This window comes from Apium graveolens, chromosome 10, assembly GCF_009905375.1.
Source record: "Apium graveolens cultivar Ventura chromosome 10, ASM990537v1, whole genome shotgun sequence".
NCBI lineage: Eukaryota > Viridiplantae > Streptophyta > Magnoliopsida > Apiales > Apiaceae > Apium > Apium graveolens.
Window position 1 is genome coordinate 124,350,406 of NC_133656.1, and position 20,176 is coordinate 124,370,581.

Below are 20,176 nucleotides of genomic sequence, written 5' to 3' on the forward strand. Positions count from 1 at the left end.
TTGAATAGAAGAAACTCCCCATGAGTTTGTGGATCTTTGATTTGAGGTTTGAGTTCTTTCAGTGTGTGATCTAGAATGACTTTCAACTCCTATTGAGGGTTCAATAGATGTTGAATTTTATCTTTCGATGGATGATATAGTTTGTCTATCAACGGATGATGCACCATGTCTTTCAACGGATACAACACTTTATCTTTCGACGGATGTAGAATTTTGTGCTTCATTTGTTATTGATCTTTCTGCATATTCCTTAAAAATTATTTCTTGATCACTTTCATCATCACTGTCATCACAATTCATCTCAACATTATCAAATTTGAGGCTTTCATGAAAACCTTCATCTTGTAGTCCTTCAATCTTTTTATCATAAAAAAACATGTACAAATTCCATAAAAATGTTGGTTCTTAGATTGTAGGCTCTGTATACTTTTCCAACTGCATATCCAACAAGGATACCCTCATCTGCTTTGGCATCAAACTTTTCATGTTACTTAGTTTGATTCCTTATAATATAGAATTTGCAGCAAAAAACATGAAGAAAGTTCAGTGTTGGCTTCCTGTTCTTGAACAATTGATAAGAAGTCGTGTATTTTGTTTGATTGACCAAAGAAATATTCTGAGTGTAGCATACAGTATTGACAGCTTCAGCCCCAAAATAAGTTGGTAACTTTGATTCCTCTAGCATGGTTCTTGCAGCTTCAATTAAAGATCTGTTATTTCTTTCCACCACTCCATTTTTTTGTGGAGTCCTTGCTGCTGAAATTTCATGCACGATCCCATTTTCTTCACAGAACAACCTTATTGCAGAATTCTTGAACTCAGTACCTTTGTCACTCCTAATTCTTCTAACCTTGAGATCAAGATGATTGTTGACTTGCCTTATATGATTGATAATGATTTCACTAGCTTCATCTTTAGATTTAAGAAAACATATCCAAGAGAACTTTGAGAAATCATCCACAATCACTAGGCAATATCTCTTCTTTGAAATTAACAACACATTGAATGGTCCAAACAAATCCATGTGCAAAAGTTGTAGTGGTTCTTCAATTGTAGATTCAAACTTCCTTTTGAATGATGCTTTAATTTGTTTCTCTTTTTGAAAAACATCACACAATCCATCCTTTGAGAACTCAACTTGAGGAATGCCTCTTACTAGGACTAATTCATTCATAGTCTTGAAGTTCAGATGAGACAACATCTTGTGCCATAGCCAACTTTCATCTTGACTTGTTTTGCTGAAAAAATAAGTAATATAATCTGCATTAGATGAGTTGAAGTCAGCTAGGTACATATTTCCTTTTCTCACTCCAGTGAGAACTACTTTGTTATTTTTCTTGCAAGTAACAACACGGGCTTCAGAATTGAAAGTTACATAGTTTCCTTTGTCACATAGTTGGATGACACTCAAAATATTTTGTTTGAGTCCATCCACTAGGGAAACTTCTTCAATGATGACATTACCTTTCGAAATCAATCCATATCCCAAAGTATACCTTTTGTTGTCATCTCCAAAAGTAATACTTGGGTCAGCTCTCTCCTTGAACTCAGTGAGCAGGGTAAAGTCTCCAGCCATGTACCTTGACCATCCACTATCTAGATACCATAGACTATTTCTGTTTCCCTGTACACATCAAAATCAAATAAAGTTGATTTGAGTACCCAAGTTTCCTTGGGTCCTACCTTGTTAGCCTTTTTCTTAGGTTTCTTAGGCTTTCCACAATCAGACTTAGGTTATTGAGGATCAATCTTAGTCCTGGGGGATTGACTGTAAATCCCATGATCAATTTTAGAATTATTATGCATATTTTGATTAACATGATATGGCATAGAATTTGCAAACATGTTATTCCGGTAATGCATGCTAAATGATATTTGAGAAATATTAAATGCAATATAATAAGGATTTTGTGCAAATGGCATATTAGAAAATTGTGCATTTGAATTCTGTGCAGGCATAATAGGCATGACACTCATTGGTAATGTGGGCATGTTGGGAAAAGAGGGAGGTGCAGAAATGGGTGTAGTCATAACAGATTTGCAATTAACAGACAAATGATTAACATTACCACACTTCACACAAGTCTTTCTAGGTGCATATTTATCAGGTGTGTAGTTGTTATGTTTGTTAATTCCTACTTTCCCATTCCTGTTGTTTTTCCTTTTAGAATCTGCCTTGACCTCAATTTTCTTCAATCTGTCACTCAACTGCTTCATTGACAAATGCCCTACATTTACTCCCTTTGTATCCTTGACTCGACTTGATTCTCCTGTAACAAAGTTCTTAGAAAATGATCCATCTTTCTCATTCAGCTTAGCTAGATTAGCTTTGCTAACTGGCTTATTTTCTATCAACAGATGTGCATCCTTGTCTTTCAACAGATATTCACTTTCAGCTTTCAAAGGATAAGCTTCATCATCCGCTTACTCCACATCTGTTGATAAAACATCAACCAATACAGGGTCCAGTTTCTTCTTGTCCTTTTTCCAGGCTTCTTCACAGAAAAACTCTATTTCTTGAACCTTGGCAATTTGGGCACTTACATTCCTTGATGATTTCCAAGCCTTGATTACCTCTTGCTCATGTTCAAGTTGCTTTCTCAAAATTTCCTCTTTCTTCAAAGATTCAGTCAGTTCATCCTCTACAATCTTGCACTCTATTTTCAATTTCTCAAACTCAATGAATTGAGTTTCTAACACATCATTTCTCTCACTTAAATTTAGATTATTATCTTTAATTCTATTGTTTTCTTTAGTGAGTGATTTAAGTGTAACACACAAGTGATATAATTATGTAGACATGTCATATATGGCATCATTACACTCATCTTTAGAAAGGCGTGCTAGGTTCGTAGTGATTACCTGATTGCTTGAGGAACCGACTTCTGCTTTATCTGATTTGGCCATTAGAGCTAGGTTGACAAAGCTTGTTTCTTCATCTTCCCCGTCAGCTGCCCAATCCTTTTCTTGAGTTAAGAAAGGCTTTTCCTTTTTTGAGCAAACCAAAGTATTTCTTTTTATAATCCACTGGCTCAAACCTCCTTTTCTCTGAATTAGGCTTTCTCATTCATTGGCAAAATGACCAAACAAGCCACACTTGAAATATTTGAATTTTGATTTGTTCTTCATGTTTCTGTTTGGCTTGGTTGCTCCAAAATTATTTTTGAATTTGAGCTTGGCAAATCTTCTTGATAGGAAAGCCAGATGTTCATCTATGTCCTCTATTTCATCCTGACTAGGATAATCTTCATTCTCAGCCATTAGCCATTTTCCTTTACCTTCACAAACCCTTGAGTTTGGTACAGATTCCACAACTTCAACCTTCAACTCTATTCCTCTCTCTTGTTCAGTTACTAGTGCAACAGATCTACCTTTCTTTCTTCCTTTCTCCAATAGATCATCCTGCTCCATTTCGAGCTCATAAGTTTTTAAGATACCATACAGTCTCTCTAGAATAAATTCTTTATACTCTTGAGAATTTCTGAGAGAGACTGTCATTGGCTTCCATTCTTTTGGTAGAGACCTCAAGAATTTTAGATTAAAATTTTTAGTTTGGTAGATCCTCCCATACAACTTTAAACCATTCAAAAGTTTTTGAAATCTACTGAAAATGTCACTCAGTGACTCACCATCTTTAAAGTGAAAAAATTTCATATTGTTGTATGAGGAGTTGCATCTTGTTTTGTCTGACTTGCTCAGTTCCCTGACATAGTATTTGGATTTGGTCCTAAATTTCCTTGGCAGTATTGCAGTTGATAACATTGTCAAGCACATCTATATCAAGACCATTGAACATAATTTTTTAGGCCTTTTTGTCTTTATGAACTTGCTCAATATCTTCATCTGTCCATTCTAACTTTGGCTTTGGGATTGTTTGCTCATTTCCAACAGCTCCTTCAACATCTATTGCAGCTCTGCGAGGAACATGAGGTTTTTTCACTATACAGTCAACATATCTTTCATCTTGAGAGAGTAGATGAATGTGCATCTTCACTTTCCAGTGTGATAGTTGTCTTTATCCAGAAGTGGGATCTTCACTCCAACATCCTTTCTACTCATATTGCTAGTTTGTTTTGATCTTTAAACTCTTAGTGTGTCAAGAGTTTGCTCTGATACCAATTGTTATTCCCTAACAGTCTAACAATAGAATTGCAGAAGGGGGTTGAATGGAATTATGGTTTCTTTTGAAAATTTAAAATCTCTTTTGAATATATATAACTGTGAATGAATATGCAGTAGTGCGGATTAAAAGAATATAAGTATTCTAACACAAAGTAATTAAACAAGACAGTTTAAAAACTTTCTAGTAGATTGAACTTTCCACCAGAGATATATAGATTCGAGAACTCTGTGATGCAAGAATGCACACAGTTGCTTACAAGTGTTTTACAAAGATGAACAGAGAGAATTCCTAACAGATTTAGCTTTATCTATTTCTCTGTTCAACTCATATTCTTCACTCGTTCAATCGATCTTTTTTTAACACTTGCTACACTTGGTTTATATACTACCAAGTTATATATGAATTAAGACAAACTGTAAAAATAAGAATTTAGGTCTATTCACATGTTGTTTCATTTCTCTATCCAGCATATTTGAATATCTTTAGTTAATTATGTAAATGGAAATGTTTCTTTATTCTCTAAAACCTGCAAACAGGATGCCACATTCCATTTGTATACAATCAACCCATGTGAATGTCAAGTTGCTTTCAGCTGTTATTTGAAACTGTTATTCTTTAAAACTTTTAGCATTATCCGTTGATACTTCTCTTGAGTTATCCGTTAAGTCTCAAGTGGATTATTCGTTGAAAGAGTCTTGGGTCATCCGTTGAAGCTTTAAGTTTATCCGTCGATGATGAATTCCGTAGCAGTTGACACTCTTTCACTTATATAAAATTACAAGACATTTTATATTTATAATTAGTCAACCTATTTTGTATATCTTTCTAATAGTTAACATGACTCATAATTCACTACAACTTCTAAACTTCTAATCTGTTTGTTATATACAGAAATGTGCTACAAACTTGTTTAATACAAGCTACTCTATCAATTGATGGTTACAAAATCATTTAACTTATCTACTTGGAGTATTTTGTTAAGTTATCATCAAGTTTACAACATATTCCTAACAATAAGGCTTCCGAATCTTACGAGCCGAGTAATTTTAAGCTCAAACTCGGCTCGATTATAAATTTTAAAAACTCGAATTCGAGCACAACTCGATTGTTTCCAAATTGAATTCTAATATCTCGATTATAAATTTTAACTCCTTTATGGCCCTGATCGTGAAGTAGCTTCATCACGTTTTTACTTCCTAATTTCTACTACTGACTTGTAACAGCAAGCTGTCTAACAAAATGGTACAAAAAATAATTTAATTATCATTAACGAGAGGGCCACGTGAGTCATGACTCATGAGTGAACGTGATGCACAAGTGAATATACACCTCATTTCTTACTTACCATCTTGTTCGACGATTATATATACACCTCATTTCTTACCAACTTCTTCTATCGTACTCTGTTTATTTCTGGTCTGACATTTATCAGCTGCACCAATTAGTGCCGCACTATTGCACATTCCTATTTACTAGCTTAAAGCCCGTGCATCGGTCTTAATTAATATTTATATATTTTTAATTATATTTTATATAATTTTATTAAAATTTTATATAAATAATTAAATACTAAATAGTGATTATATAATTATAATTTCAAGTTAGGTTCAAATAGTACAAATAGTATATGATTGATGAGATCTTATTCATAAATAATAATGTAGATGTTTGTTGTTAGTGAGTGAGATTCGAATATGAAAACTTATATATATTTTTATAAATAATATAAATGTTTGTTGTTAACATGATTCGAACCAAAGAACTTAAATGTATCTTAATAAATAATAATATAAATATTTGTTGTTTACGGGATTCGAACATGAGAATTTGTGGAGTGTATTTTTTTAGTATTTGGATCTAACGGCTCTGATTATTTGATGAAAAAGATCCAACGGTCGTGATGGAAAGAGATAACCAAAATGAGGGGTTAACCAAATTACAAATTATACCTCATTCTAGCTATTATAGTATAGTATAGATAGCTCGTTTTTAATGTGCTATTTTACGATGTATTTATCTGACAAATATACACACAATTAATAATATAATCGCTGCAAATAATTATAACAAAGTTTTGATATCTAAACCAGATTATTAAAACGTCATCTCTGAAAATTTTGAATTTCGGTCATTATGTTTTATGATATTATAATCATTAACAACTAATTAATTATTTTTTTCAACTAAAATACATAATCCTTTTTATTTTTTCAACTAAAATATCCCATTTTCCACAAATTTTGTTATACATAACTAAATCACTTGCCTTAAGACATGAACGGGTATGACAAAATGGCAGGGCAAAAAAAAAACTGAATAAAATTAGAATCGAATCGAAATCAGAAAAAATCGGATAAAATTGATTCGGATAAAATCGATACAAACCCAAAACTGAAAATAAAAAATCGAACCGATTTAAAAAACTCGTTTCCGATTATACGTTCTAACATAATTAATAAAAACTAAATCGAACCGATTAGTAATATTAATAAATAAATATTATATTTTCCCGATACGCTCATAAATCTATTGCTGATCCCAGTTCAAGTTACTATTAATATTCCACACTTCAAGTTACTATATTCGTAAGCTTGATCCATCTGCTCCTAAATTAAAGAACTTGTATGTGAAGTTAAACAAATTTCTCGCACTAGTTACATTGTAACATTAGTTACATTTTAGCAAGTGTTAGAGTCAAGAGTGTTTGTTTATGGTGTCATGGACATTTCTTATTTTGTGATCTGCATCATTATTATTCAGTGGTCTGCTATGTTTCTTTGTCTACTTCACACATATTATGTGTTACTAGTTTTGTACCCGTGCACATGATGATTATCATTTCTTTATATAATTATTTTAAATATTTTTTTCTTTTTTTAATTAAATTTTAATTTAATAATAATTTTATTCCCTAAACAAATTTTATGTTTTTCAAAAAAATAGATTTTAAAAAAAAATTATACTTTTTATACTTATATATTTAGTTATTATTGTATTTTTATATTTGACCTTAAAAACCTAGATATAAGATATATGTTATAATTTATTTTATTTATTTGTTGTCTAATGCTTTCACATTATAAATTTGTAAGAAGAATATTTTAATCATATCACATAATATATTTACATAATTAATTTTCTTTTTTTTTTATATTTTTTATTTTCAAGAGTTTGATCATAGATTGAGAAATTGTTTGGGATTTCATCTTGTGTAACAATATTATATAATTTTTTCTATTTAATAATGATTATGAAAACAATATCTTACATCTAATTGTCATAGTACCTTATTTACTAATCAATTGTCATAGTACTTTTAAATGTATTCTATTTTATTTGTATTTCACTTTTGAATTGTAATAATTTATTATAATAATAATAATAATTATTATCATTATTATTATTATTATTATTATTATTATATTTCTTCCTAATTTTTATATTTTATAGGATTCATGTATTGTAAATTTTTTAAAATACAATCCATAATTTTCTTATTTTACAAAATGAAACAAAACATATATATACCTAAATTCAATCTCAACGTGTTCCTCATTTTATAAGATAAAAATTAAAATTATCTATTCAAAAGTTTTTTAAATGAAACTTACTCATTCCAATTTTTTTTAAGAAAATGATACTATTTTAACCCCAATTAACAAATGATTTGTTGATTATTACTTATACTTATATTTATTAAGATAATTGTTGTTTGTTTTATATATATAACACTTTTGATATTATTTTATATCATTTAAGAATATACAATTGTAGTTCAAATTCTTAATTAATTACCTATTGCATTTGTTATATAGATTATAAAATATTATATTTTACTAAATTTATATTTTTATTTTTAATTGTAATAAATTTATTATTATTATATGTATTCCTCGTTTTTAATCTTTTAGAAGATTAATGTGCTCTAAATTTTTTAAAAGACGATCCGTAATTTTCATTTTTTGTAAAATAAAACAAAATAATATAATATTTATACCTAAATATAATCTAAAAGTTTTCGTTATTTTATAAGATACAAATGAAAATTATCTATTCAAAAATATTTTAAATCAAACTTACCCACTCCAATATTTTTTTAAAAAAATGATACAACTTTAAACCCATTATAAATTATTTGTTAATTGTTACTTATATTTTTTATTAAGATAATTGTTGCTTGTATTATATATATAATATATTAATTTTAATATTATATTATATCATTTAAGAGTATATAATTATAGTTCAATTTCGTAATTAATTGCCTAATATGTTTGTTATACATATTATTAGATATTATAGTAGAATAATAGAATAAATGAAATAAATATAGTGTATATTATAGCTAGCACGTCTCACCGTACCACCAAAACCCCCTTACTCCAATTTTTTGAATTAAAATAGTTTAATATTATTATTATTATTATTATTATTATTAATTCCAAGTTTTTATGTTTTATAAAATGTACTCTAAATTTTTTTAAAAGACTATTCATAACTTTCGCTTTTTACCAATTCTAACAAAACGCCTATAATATTATTTTATATTAATTAAAAATGTGTAATTATAGTTTAATTTTTTTATTAATTACCTATTTTCTTTGTTATAGAGATTATTAGATGAAATAAATATAGTATATTATATATTTTATTAGATTTGTATTTCAATTTTAAATTGTAATGATTTTATTATTATTATTATTATTATTATTACTACTATTATTATGATTATATTTCTTCCTCATTTTATATTTTATAGGATTGATGTACTCTAATTTTTTAAAAGACAATCTGTCGGAATTTGCATCTTGTCGTGTTTGACAATATTTCATAATTTTTTTGTTCTAGTAATGATTAAGAAGAAAATTTGTTTACATTTTTTATGATAATACTTTTAAATTTATTTTGCTAATTTGCTTTTTAATTTTAAATTATAACAGTTTATGATTATTGTTATATATCTACCTATTTTTTTAATTTTATAAAATTCATGTACTATAGAATTTTTAAAAGGCAATTCGTAATTTTTTTCTTTTACAAAATGCAACAAAACGCCTGTAATATTAATACAAAAATATGATCTAGATGTATTTCTTATTTTATATGATAAAAATTAAAATTATCTTTTTAAAAAATAACCAAATTAACAAATAATTTGTTTAATTCTAACTTAGATTTATTTTTATTAAGATAATTGTTACTTGTATTATATATATATACATATATAAGTATTTTAATATTATTTTATATCATTAAAGAAAGTGTAATCATTGTGTAATTTTTTAATTAGTTACCTACTATGTTTGTTATACATATTATTAACTTTATAAATAAAATATTAGAATAAATAAAATAAATATAGTATAGAGTGTATTTTATTAGATTTGCATTCATTTTGAAATTGTAATAGTTTCATTATTGTTATTATTTACATAATAATAATAATAATAATAATAATAATAATTATTATTATTATTATTATATTTATTGTTATTGTTATATTTCTTCCTCGTTTTAATGTTTCATAGGATTGATGTACTCTAACAATAATAATAATAATAATAATAATAATTATTATTATTATTATTATTATTCCTCATTTTTATGTTTCATAAATGATACTACATTAACCCGATTAAGAAATGATTTCTTAATTTTTACTTATTTTTATTTTATTAAGACAATTGTTTGCTGTATTATTCTCATATATTTATAATATAATATTTTCATATTTATGTTATACCATTTAAGAATATATATTTATAATTCAGTTTCTTAATTAGTTATCTATTGTGTTTGTTATAATTTGTACGGGTATGATTATCATTTCTTTACATGTTTTTTAAATAATTTTTTTATTTAATAAAATTTTAATATAATAATTCCTTCCCTAAATAAATTTTATGTCTTTTGTAAATAATATATTTTCCAAAAAATGTACTTTTTGCACTTTTATATTTAGTTATTGTATTTTTATATTTGAATTTGATAACCTAAATATAGCATATGTGTTATAATTTATCTTCTTTCTTTCTTGTTATTTTATTTTCACATTATAAATTTTTAAAGAGAAAAAATATTTAGAATCAAACCTACCAAATCCATTTTTTAAGAAACATAAAATAAATATAATCAATAATGTATTTTATTAGATTTGTATTTCAATTTTGAATTGTAATATATTTTTTATTATTATTTATTCCTCGATTTTATGTTTCGAAACAAAACAAAAGAATTAAATATTTATACCTAAATATAATCTAAATATTTTTCTTATTTAATAAGATAATGGTTGCAGATTACCTAGGATAAAAAAAATATAAAATTATATATTCAAAAATATTTTAAATCAAACGTATCCATTTCAATATTTTTAAAAAAATGATACTATTTTAACCCAATTATATATGATTTGATAATTGTTACTTATATTTATTTTATTAGGAATATAATACTTTTAATATTATTTTATATCATTTAAGTATATATAATTATAATTTAATTTCTTAATTAATTAACTATTGTGTTTGTTATAAATTATTAGATATTATAGTACAATAATAGAATAAATAAAATAACTATTGTGTTTTTATTTGAAATACCGTGTATGTATGTAAATAATATAAAAACTTTGTTATAGTGACTTCACACCTATTATGATTTTTTAAATTTATTTTTTTTTTGAATTTTTAATTGAATGTTTATTTGTTGTTAATATCTAATATATTAAAAAATTAATGTAATTTTTTTATATATTTTTTAGGTTTTTTTGTTTATGTATTTATTTTTTATGTGTTCATTTGGTTCTATAACTTCTTGATATTTATGTAATATTTTTATCTATAAAAAAATCGAGTAGTTTTTTTAAGGGTACTTTCAACTTATGTACAATCCAAGCGTGTGTAAAGTAGATAGTTAGCAAGTTATTTCTTAAATGACCTTATTAACCCGACCAAACCATCTAACCGTATATTTCTTAAATGACCTTATTAACCCTGACGACCAAACCATCTAACCGTACCATTTTAACTCCCTTATACTAATAAATGACCTTATTAACCCTGACGACCAAACCATCTAAACATATATTTCTTAAATGACCTTATTAACCCTGACGACCAAACCATCTAACCGTACCATTTTAACTTCCTTATACTAATTATATATAGGATATAATTAACTCCCTTATACTAATTATATATAGGATATAATTTAAGATTAATATGTTTATTCAGCTGATTGTTTATCTCATATGACATTGAAGCCCAACTTGAGGTCTTGCAATTTTGTTAACTCTATTGATTTTGAATATTTTTGCTAGGCAGTCTAGTGTTGAACATAGAACGGTAATTTAAGATTAATATATGTTTCATTAAAGTTAGAACACAGAACGCCCTATGTTGTTTTTGGAAGCCAAAATGCAGTCTGTTATTTATGTAGAACTCCATTATTGTATTAATTATTATATCTTTACTCGTCAATTTATCTGGCTTATAAATTATTTTTCATTTAAATATTTATTGATTTTATAATTGAAATTGTAATTAAATCAGAGTTTTTAAACCAATTTATTGAAAAAAAGATAATTACAGTAACGATTTTATTCAAAAATTGAGCAGAAGTGACCCACTATGTACCCTAAACAAGGGTACCAAACTAAATTTGATTCTTATTAACAAGAGGGCCACGCGAGCCAGGAGTGAATGTGCGTCACGAGTGAATATACACCGCATTTCTTACTTACCATCTTCTTCTATTGATATATACTCTGTTTATTTTATTTTATTTTATTTATGCTATATTAATAACTAGGAGGACGAATGAGTGCTAATTATGAGCTTCTATTTTTGGAAAAAAGATAAGTACATGAGAGCTTATCTTATCCCCGCGCCTATAGCACAATAAACGCCTGTGTAAAGGGGACGGTGTTCATGGGTTCGTCAACCCGATCAAATTGACCCAATTTAACCTTCTTTCAAATTAAACTATTATAAAAAAACTCGATCCGGTTGGGTTAAAAAAATTTCAAATCGCATTAAATGGGTTGGGTACGGGTTCAAATTTTTTTCGCTCAATCTAACCCAACCCAGCCCGAATTAACTTAAGTATCGCTCGATAATTTAAATATAATCTATATATTATATGCAATTGTACATTATATAATATAAATATTTTCATTTATAGTTAAATTTCGTGTATGTATTTATGATTTAGGACATGATATACATTACTAAAATTTTGATTTAATCAAATTTAAAGAATAGTACTATAATCGTAAGTTATGCTATTCAAAATTAGCAATTATATATAGTATTTAATTTTTTTTTATATAATCATTCAATCCGTTCAAACCAACCCGACCCAAACCGATGTAAGAAGGGTAGGGTCGGGTTACGATTTTATATTTTACGGCCTGGGTCGAAAATTTTCAAACCGATTTAATTGGGTTGGGTCGTAAAAACACCTCCCACACCCATAAAATACCCCTACTTGCGTCCGTGACATATCCAATTTACCAGCGTTTTAAAAATACCGTAATAAATTATAGAAAAATGCGAGACACCTGGATTAGCTTTCCAAAAATGATGTGTGTAATGTGTATTATCGGATGTGTTTGGTATCCTTTTAGTGAAAAGCGGATAGAATTTTAAAAAAGTTTTTTGGTCGAGAAAAAATATGGTTTTTGTTTTGAAAAAAAAAACAGTTTTTCAATTTTTGATGGAACTAATTATTAATTTTACCATCGAACCTAATTAAAAGTATTAATTTTGAACAAAAATTGACATAAAAAATATTATCAAACAACAATAATTTTGTAACAGTACTTTTTTTCAGCATTAATTTTTCTAAAATAACAGTAATTTTTAATGTAATAAAATGAACTTAAATACATATTTAGGAAAATTATAGAAGTATTTAGTATATTTTAATGATAGAGTTATAATTTTATAAAATTAAGTAAAATAAATAAATGCGACTTTTTAGATAAAAATGTTTCTAAATACGTATTTAACGAAGTTATATACGTACAGTGAATTTCAAAGATAGAGCTTAAATTTCAATAATAAAATAGAACCGTAATTTAAAAAATGAAAACGTAATAAATATGGTTGTTACGGGTTCACATTAGACATTACATAGGATAGGAGCAGTGGTTTGCAAGCACCGCTCGATTAACTTACTACAACTACAACACAGTATAGTAACAAGCTCTTATCCCTCCTTTTCCCCCACAGCCACAGCCTATAAATACCATCATATAATACACACATAAACACACATTCTACTCCACACTCAAAAACCATTTGTAGCAATCTCTTTTGTACTTGAGCAATGGCGGCAATGAGGGTAGATCTGGACGGAAAACAAATTCCGGCGATGACAATATGCATGATCGGCGCGGGAGGATTCATCGGATCTCATCTCTGCGAGAAAATCATGTCGGAGACTCCACACAAAGTGCTGGCTGTTGATGTTTATAATGATAAGATTAAGCACTTGCTTGAACCTGATTCTTTGCCTTGGAATGGCAGAATTCAGTTCCATCGTATCAATATTAAGAACGACTCTCGCCTTGAAGGTCTTGTTAAGATGGCCGATCTGGTAATTTCACTCCTTCCTTGATTTTTGGCCTCTTTTTTTGTTATTTGGTGGTTTGCTGAGTTCGGCATTGCGGTGTGTGGTTTCGATTTGGTTATGTCGTTAGGTTTTGTTATGAATTTCTCGTGTTTTTTCGATTTTGTTGTAGTTTTAGTTATGATGCTGAATTTCTCGTGTTGTTTCGATTTTAGTGTGTTTTTAGTTAGGAATTTGATTTATTTGTTTTTTGTTGTTTTGGTTTAGCTGCTTTTTTGTATGAGGAATGTGTACGCTCTGAGTTAACTAGTTTGTTTTATAGAATTCCTGTTGCGATTAATGCGTCTAGTGAATTGAATTCCATCTGTCGGTGTCAAATTTATATTTAGTTTGATCTGTTAGACTTGTGATGTACATTGTGCAAAATTATTAAACAAAGTTGAGTTTCTCGTGTTGTTTGTTCCGTATGTGTTGATTGTGCTTTTATGTCGATATCTATTTGTTAAATTATGCTGTTGCAGGAACCGATATGTTAATTTAAAATTTTGAATTGATGCTTTTCGACTTTATGAGCTGAAATTATATGTTTTTTTGGCGCAGACAATTAACCTTGCAGCAATTTGTACTCCAGCTGATTACAACACCCGTCCTCTTGATACGATCTACAGTAACTTCATTGATGCGCTGCCTGTGGTATGCAGTTTGTTTTTGTTGGTCGTTTCCTATTGTAGAAGTTTAATTATGTCGAACTTGTCAGATGTTGATCTGTTCATAATTTTTTCAGTTAAGATCTGCAATTAACCTTATTTTTCTTGTCATCAGGTCAAATACTGTTCAGAGAACCACAAGCGTCTTATTCACTTCTCCACATGTGAAGTTTATGGAAAAACAATTGGTAGCTATCTTCCAGCAGACAGCCCCCTCCGCAAGGTGAGGCTTATCTTTTTCATAGTGCTTCATGGTGTGATGCATAGTATTCTTCTTGTATAATTTGGATTGTACAGTTGATCAGATCATTTTCTTGACGTGGTTTAGATGTTTTGACTGCATCTTCAGTATGAGTTCTGTTTCATCAATCTTCTTGAAAATTTACAGGATCCTGCTTATTATATTCTAAAAGAGGACGATTCCCCTTGCATTTTTGGCTCAATAGAGAAACAGAGGTGGTCTTATGCATGTGCTAAGCAACTGATTGAGAGGCTAATCTATGGTTAGTGTAATGATAAGTTATGTGTGTATTTCATTCATCCTGGATTCCTGGTCCTATCTCACTTTCTGACACCCCGATACATTTTTTGACAGCCGAGGGTGCAGAAAATGACCTTGAGTTCACAATCGTGCGACCTTTCAACTGGATTGGCCCAAGGATGGACTTCATTCCCGGTATTGATGGTCCAAGCGAGGGTGTCCCTAGGGTTCTGGCCTGCTTCAGTAATGTAAGATTAATCCTTATCGTGCTTTTACAATTAGTATGATCATGTCTAAGTACTAAGTCACTTTCTCTATATGTCTAGAATCTCTTGCGTCGTGAGCCACTCAAGCTTGTGGATGGTGGAGAATCTCAGAGAACTTTCATATACATTAAGGATGCCATTGAAGCTGTCTTGTTGATGATTGTATATAGTTTTTTCTCTCATTATATCTACTTAATGTTTGGCTATGACTAGAAGGTGTGAATAAATCAAAATGTCCATATTACAGGAAAATCCATCCAGGGCTAATGGTCAGATATTCAATGTGGGAAACCCTGACAATGAAGTTACAGTAAGGCAGCTTGCTCAAATGATGACCCAGGTAGACGAGCCATCTTTTTCTTCAATGCTGATCCATTTGGGTATTGATTATCAGCTATGATTCTAGAGTTTCCTATTTAACCTATTATATATATATATCTGGCAGGTGTACTCAAAAGTTAGTGGAGAGCCATCTATTGATAGTCCGACCATTGATGTGACCTCGCAAGAATTTTACGGTGAAGGTTACGATGACAGTGACAAGAGAATTCCAGACATGACCATCATCAATCGGCAACTTGGTATAGCTTTAATCTTGTTCATTATTTTATGATGCCTTGGAACTTTTGAAAGCTATTCTTACGAATGTATTCACATGGAATTTTACCAGGTTGGAACCCTAAGACGTCACTCTGGGATTTGCTTGAATCGACTCTGACATACCAGCACAGGACATATGCTGAAGCTATCAAGCAGGCTATTGCTAAACCGCTTGCAAGTTGAAGGAAAGTTGTATTGGCTTGCTAGTAAATCAGTCCCATGCTATGTGTGCTATTCTCAGGGATTTGAATCTTCAAATAAATCGATGGGGTTACCTTCTTGTTTAATCTACAGTCTGCAGTTCTTTTGGTCTTTCCTGTGTTCATTATGAAGTATTGGTTGGTAAGAAAGTTGTACCAGTATTGTCGAAGTAGTTTGTTTATGGAACTGCCACAAGTCTTATTTTTCTTGTAAGGCTGAATCGAAAGCTCCAGTATTACAGTTAAATTGGACGTATGTCAAGTAAAGTCCCTGCTCTGCCCAGGGTTTAGTGTTTTCATTTCTTGTCTGTTCTCCTGAATGAAGGGCTGTTGTATTGCTTTGTTTAATAAACCAGTTCTCTCTTTTTCTGTTTATTTATCTGGAAATGTTTACATTTAGCTTTTAGGTTTAATCTCATAAACTTGGACTGTTAAAATGCTTCTAGTTCTGCAGGACAATATAAATTGCTGGTACAATAAAACTAGAAACTGAGCTGGCTAGTTTAGGGGATGATATGCTGAGGCAGCTGAGCCTCAGCTACAGCTAATCCTTTCAAAGATATACGTAGTTTTGCTAGGGTGCTGCAATAATGTGACCTTGTTATATCAATGTTTTGTTCTTGTTAGGCCTGGATAGGGTTGATCTTATAAAACACATCAGATATTATGTAATGAACTTGGCCATTCTGTTCACCGTCATATCTCATAGGTACAAGCCGGTGCAATTCAGGTTCTTCTTAGGAATTTTTTTTTAGTTGTGTGTTTTACAACTCTCTGCATCTTTTAAGTGACAACTAAATATTTTTTTTTAAAACAAGTGACAACTAAATATTAATAATAATTATCCATTTTCCTAAAGATGTTACATATAATATTTATAAATTTTCAATTCTATTCTTCCCCGTAGAATATACATTATTTTATTTAGATATTTATTAATAAAGAGACTAATAAATAAAAATAAAAATATTGGCTTTTTAATGTAGGACGAGATTAATAGATTTATTTAAAATAAAACTAAGAATCTAATGAAATTTCCATTAATAGAAGTAGCTTATTTTATATTTCAAAAAGAAGTAGCTTATTTTATTTCATAATAATATATAATATGAAATTGACAATAAAAATAATTACAACTTACAAGATAATCATGAAAAGGAAAATATTTATTCATGAATTAAAGTTTTATAGTCTAAGACGTCTTAAAGTCAACTATCCATCTGGTTAGGCAATAAATTTTTATCTGAATATTATATTCAATAAAAATAGTTTATAAAAATATAATTTCTATCAAAATAAGAATAAAAGGGGGAACACACACCCGGTGGGACTCGAACCCACAATCGCCTGATTAGAAGTCAGACGCCTTATCCATTAGGCCACGGGTGCTGATGCTTGAAGTCATTAGATTTTTTTACAGTACAAATGGGGAAGCGACATCCTTCACTTTTCCCCACATTTTTAAACTCGTTCAATGTACGAACTTTTTCAATAATATTTATTTACTTAATAATATATATTGTTTGAAACATATAATTAAAAATAACAATTTTGTATAATTTGATATTAAAAAAATAATGTTGTATAATTTGATATTACCATTTGCGCAAAAAATGGTAAATTCTCAATTTGATCATATTTCTCAAATTTAAATACTAAACTTCAGAGTTGAATTTGAAATGAACAAAACACGTGCCTTCACATCAGCAGAATTACACCACCCTTATTATTTTAAACATATACGAGGGCAACTAGTTTACATATAAAGAATTACTGCAAATTTTTGTTAAAGAAAAAGTATTAGCACTTATATCGACCTAATATTCATTTTAATCAAGTTACCTACTTTAGTTTACGTCTTTCGTTATCTATTATATCTTGTTAGTATTAGCACAAAATTAAATGAAGGTGATTGTATTGTTTGTCTTGTGAATGAATTTAGGTCTATTATGTCAATGTTGGCATATATGTGGATAATAAATTTGATGATGAAGCACAAGTCTTGTTGTTGATATCTACTTTTCCTGATAGTTGATCATCATTTGTCATTGTTATATATTATTCATCTGGAACAATAAGATGATTTTTGATGGAGTTCGAGATTCGATTATTGGAGAAGATATTCGTAGAAGAAACTCGAAAGAGTCGTCAGATCATTGTTGAGTACTGACAGTAGAGGCAGAAGGTCCAAAAGGGGGCAAAATAAGGGTCATAGTGGATCAAAGTCACATAAGAGAGGACAATACAATGATCACAAAAATATTGTTTGTTGGAATTGTCAGGCGAAGGTTCACTTCACAAATTAGTGTACGGCTCCAACAACTCCTAGAAGAGAAGGGTAACTTCAGGAATTTGATGATAAATTTCAGAATTGAAAATTTTCGATAAAGTTCGTCACTTTTGATAAGACTTTATTAATCTCGGAACATCTTTGTGGACTAGATTTAAGGCACATTCATGAAATTAAGAAGATGTTGATATCTATGGGTCAACTAGATACTGAAAGTTATCGAGTTACTTTCGGAGCCGAGCAAATGAAATGTTTTAAGAGGAATCTAGTTATTTCTCGTGGAGAGAAAAATGGGACTTTTTACATAGTTGAATAATGTAGCTCTGAATTAATGCAATTGCTGATGAGATTAGATATTCAATTTTGTGGAACCAAAGACTTGATCATATGAGTGAAAAGGTTGTGAAGCTATGTTATGTAATGACTCACACACAGAGGGGGGTGAATGTGTTTTTGTGTTTTTCTGCTTTTCTTGAAGTGTTTATGGTGATGAACAAAGTAAATTAAAATCTTGTAGTGAGATGTGATAGTACTGAATTTAGACAGATAAAATAGTGAACACAAATCTTTCAAAACTCGCTTAATTTTATATTAAAATTAAGAATATCTTGCTACAAAATTTCTAGGCTCTTTGTTAATAAAGAGCTTAACTTCTTCCTTGAGAGAAAATACAAGAATTCCGATCTCAATTGTTTCATCTAACAAAGCATCCAGTGTTTACTTTATAGAACAGTAAACACTGGTTATTACACAGTGTTCAGTAGCATGTATTAAACCCTATTTTTGGATAACCAAATCTTTCTATTTATGGCTTAGTGTATCTTTACTAATCTTGCACACCTGTGACTTTACTTTGCCAGTTAATCTTTACCTTTGATCTTGTACTCTTCAAGCTGCTTTTGTAGACTTGTCAATCCAACTGATTAGATTGTTTGTTGATTGATAATTTTGGATATTTAACTGCTCTGCACTTTGTGCTTTGAGTTTTACCTCGAGATCTCCAGTTTGATATATAGAGAACTTGACATCTCGATAAGTATATTATCTTATCGAGATCTCTAATCACTCTACAGTTGGTTTGACTTATCGAAGTCTTTGAGTTCTCTATAAGAGAATTTAGCTTGTCGAGATCTCTCATCTTCATGTCTTCACTTTGGCTTAACGATAACTCTGAGTTCTCTAGTGACAACGTTGCTTACCGATAACTCTGAGTTCTCTAGTAACAAATTGGCTTATCGATAACTCAGAGTTCTCTAGTGAAGAAATGACTTGTCGATATCTCCATTCTTCATGTCTTCAAATTGGCTTGTCGATATCTCTGAGTTATCTAGTAGCTTTTCCTGACTTCTCGATAAGTCATTCTGGAGTTCTCGAATGACTTTTCTATAACACTTAATCTGTGACTTCTAGAGATCTTGACTTAAAATATTTTTCTCAAAACAGATTTATTCAACTCCGAGCTTCTTCATAATTCTTCTGAGGCATGATCTTCTTGATCTTCTTCCAGATAGAATTCTTAGGCTTGATACTGTTTACAAAAAAAGACTTCAGTCTGCCCTTGAACATTCTTACAGACTTAAGTGGTACAATACAAAATGCAAATTTAGATTACAATACAACTTACTCAGGATTGTCAATTTGACTTAGTCTTGTGATTGTACAAGCATGTCTTGCACAACAATCTCCCCCAATTTGTGAGAAGATTGCTTATCACAAATTCATGTCTGTTAACAAGACTAACCCCAAGCTACAATGGATAATTAGACTAATACATAAAAATTGACACAAATACAACATTTATACATTAGGTGATTTCTTGAGTTTAAACAGTTTCATGCATTAGACAAAGATTGCATCTTTTGTTTCTTCTCTAATGAGGTCCTTTAAATATACAAGAATTTCAAGTTCCTCTATTATTGGTGTCCCTCTTAGA

General features: G+C 29.4%; 1 protein-coding gene and 1 non-coding gene across 2 annotated transcripts; one reads left to right on the plus strand and one right to left on the minus strand.

The window, feature by feature from the left end:
• The first annotated feature begins 13,375 nt into the window (after positions 1–13,375).
• On the plus strand, positions 13,376–16,328 carry LOC141689281 (UDP-D-apiose/UDP-D-xylose synthase 2-like). The gene is made up of 9 exons (XM_074493529.1): positions 13,376–13,726; positions 14,300–14,392; positions 14,522–14,629; positions 14,795–14,909; positions 15,002–15,135; positions 15,214–15,315; positions 15,401–15,493; positions 15,599–15,734; positions 15,824–16,328. The coding sequence occupies exons 1-9, from the start codon at positions 13,457–13,459 to the stop codon at positions 15,934–15,936; spliced, it is 1,164 nt and encodes a 387-aa protein (XP_074349630.1). The 5' UTR covers positions 13,376–13,456; the 3' UTR covers positions 15,937–16,328.
• Positions 16,329–17,269: 941 nt separating this feature from the next.
• TRNAR-UCU (transfer RNA arginine (anticodon UCU)) lies at positions 17,270–17,342 on the minus strand. The gene has a single exon. It is a non-coding gene; the product is annotated as a tRNA-Arg (tRNA).
• Positions 17,343–20,176: the final 2,834 nt, after the last annotated feature.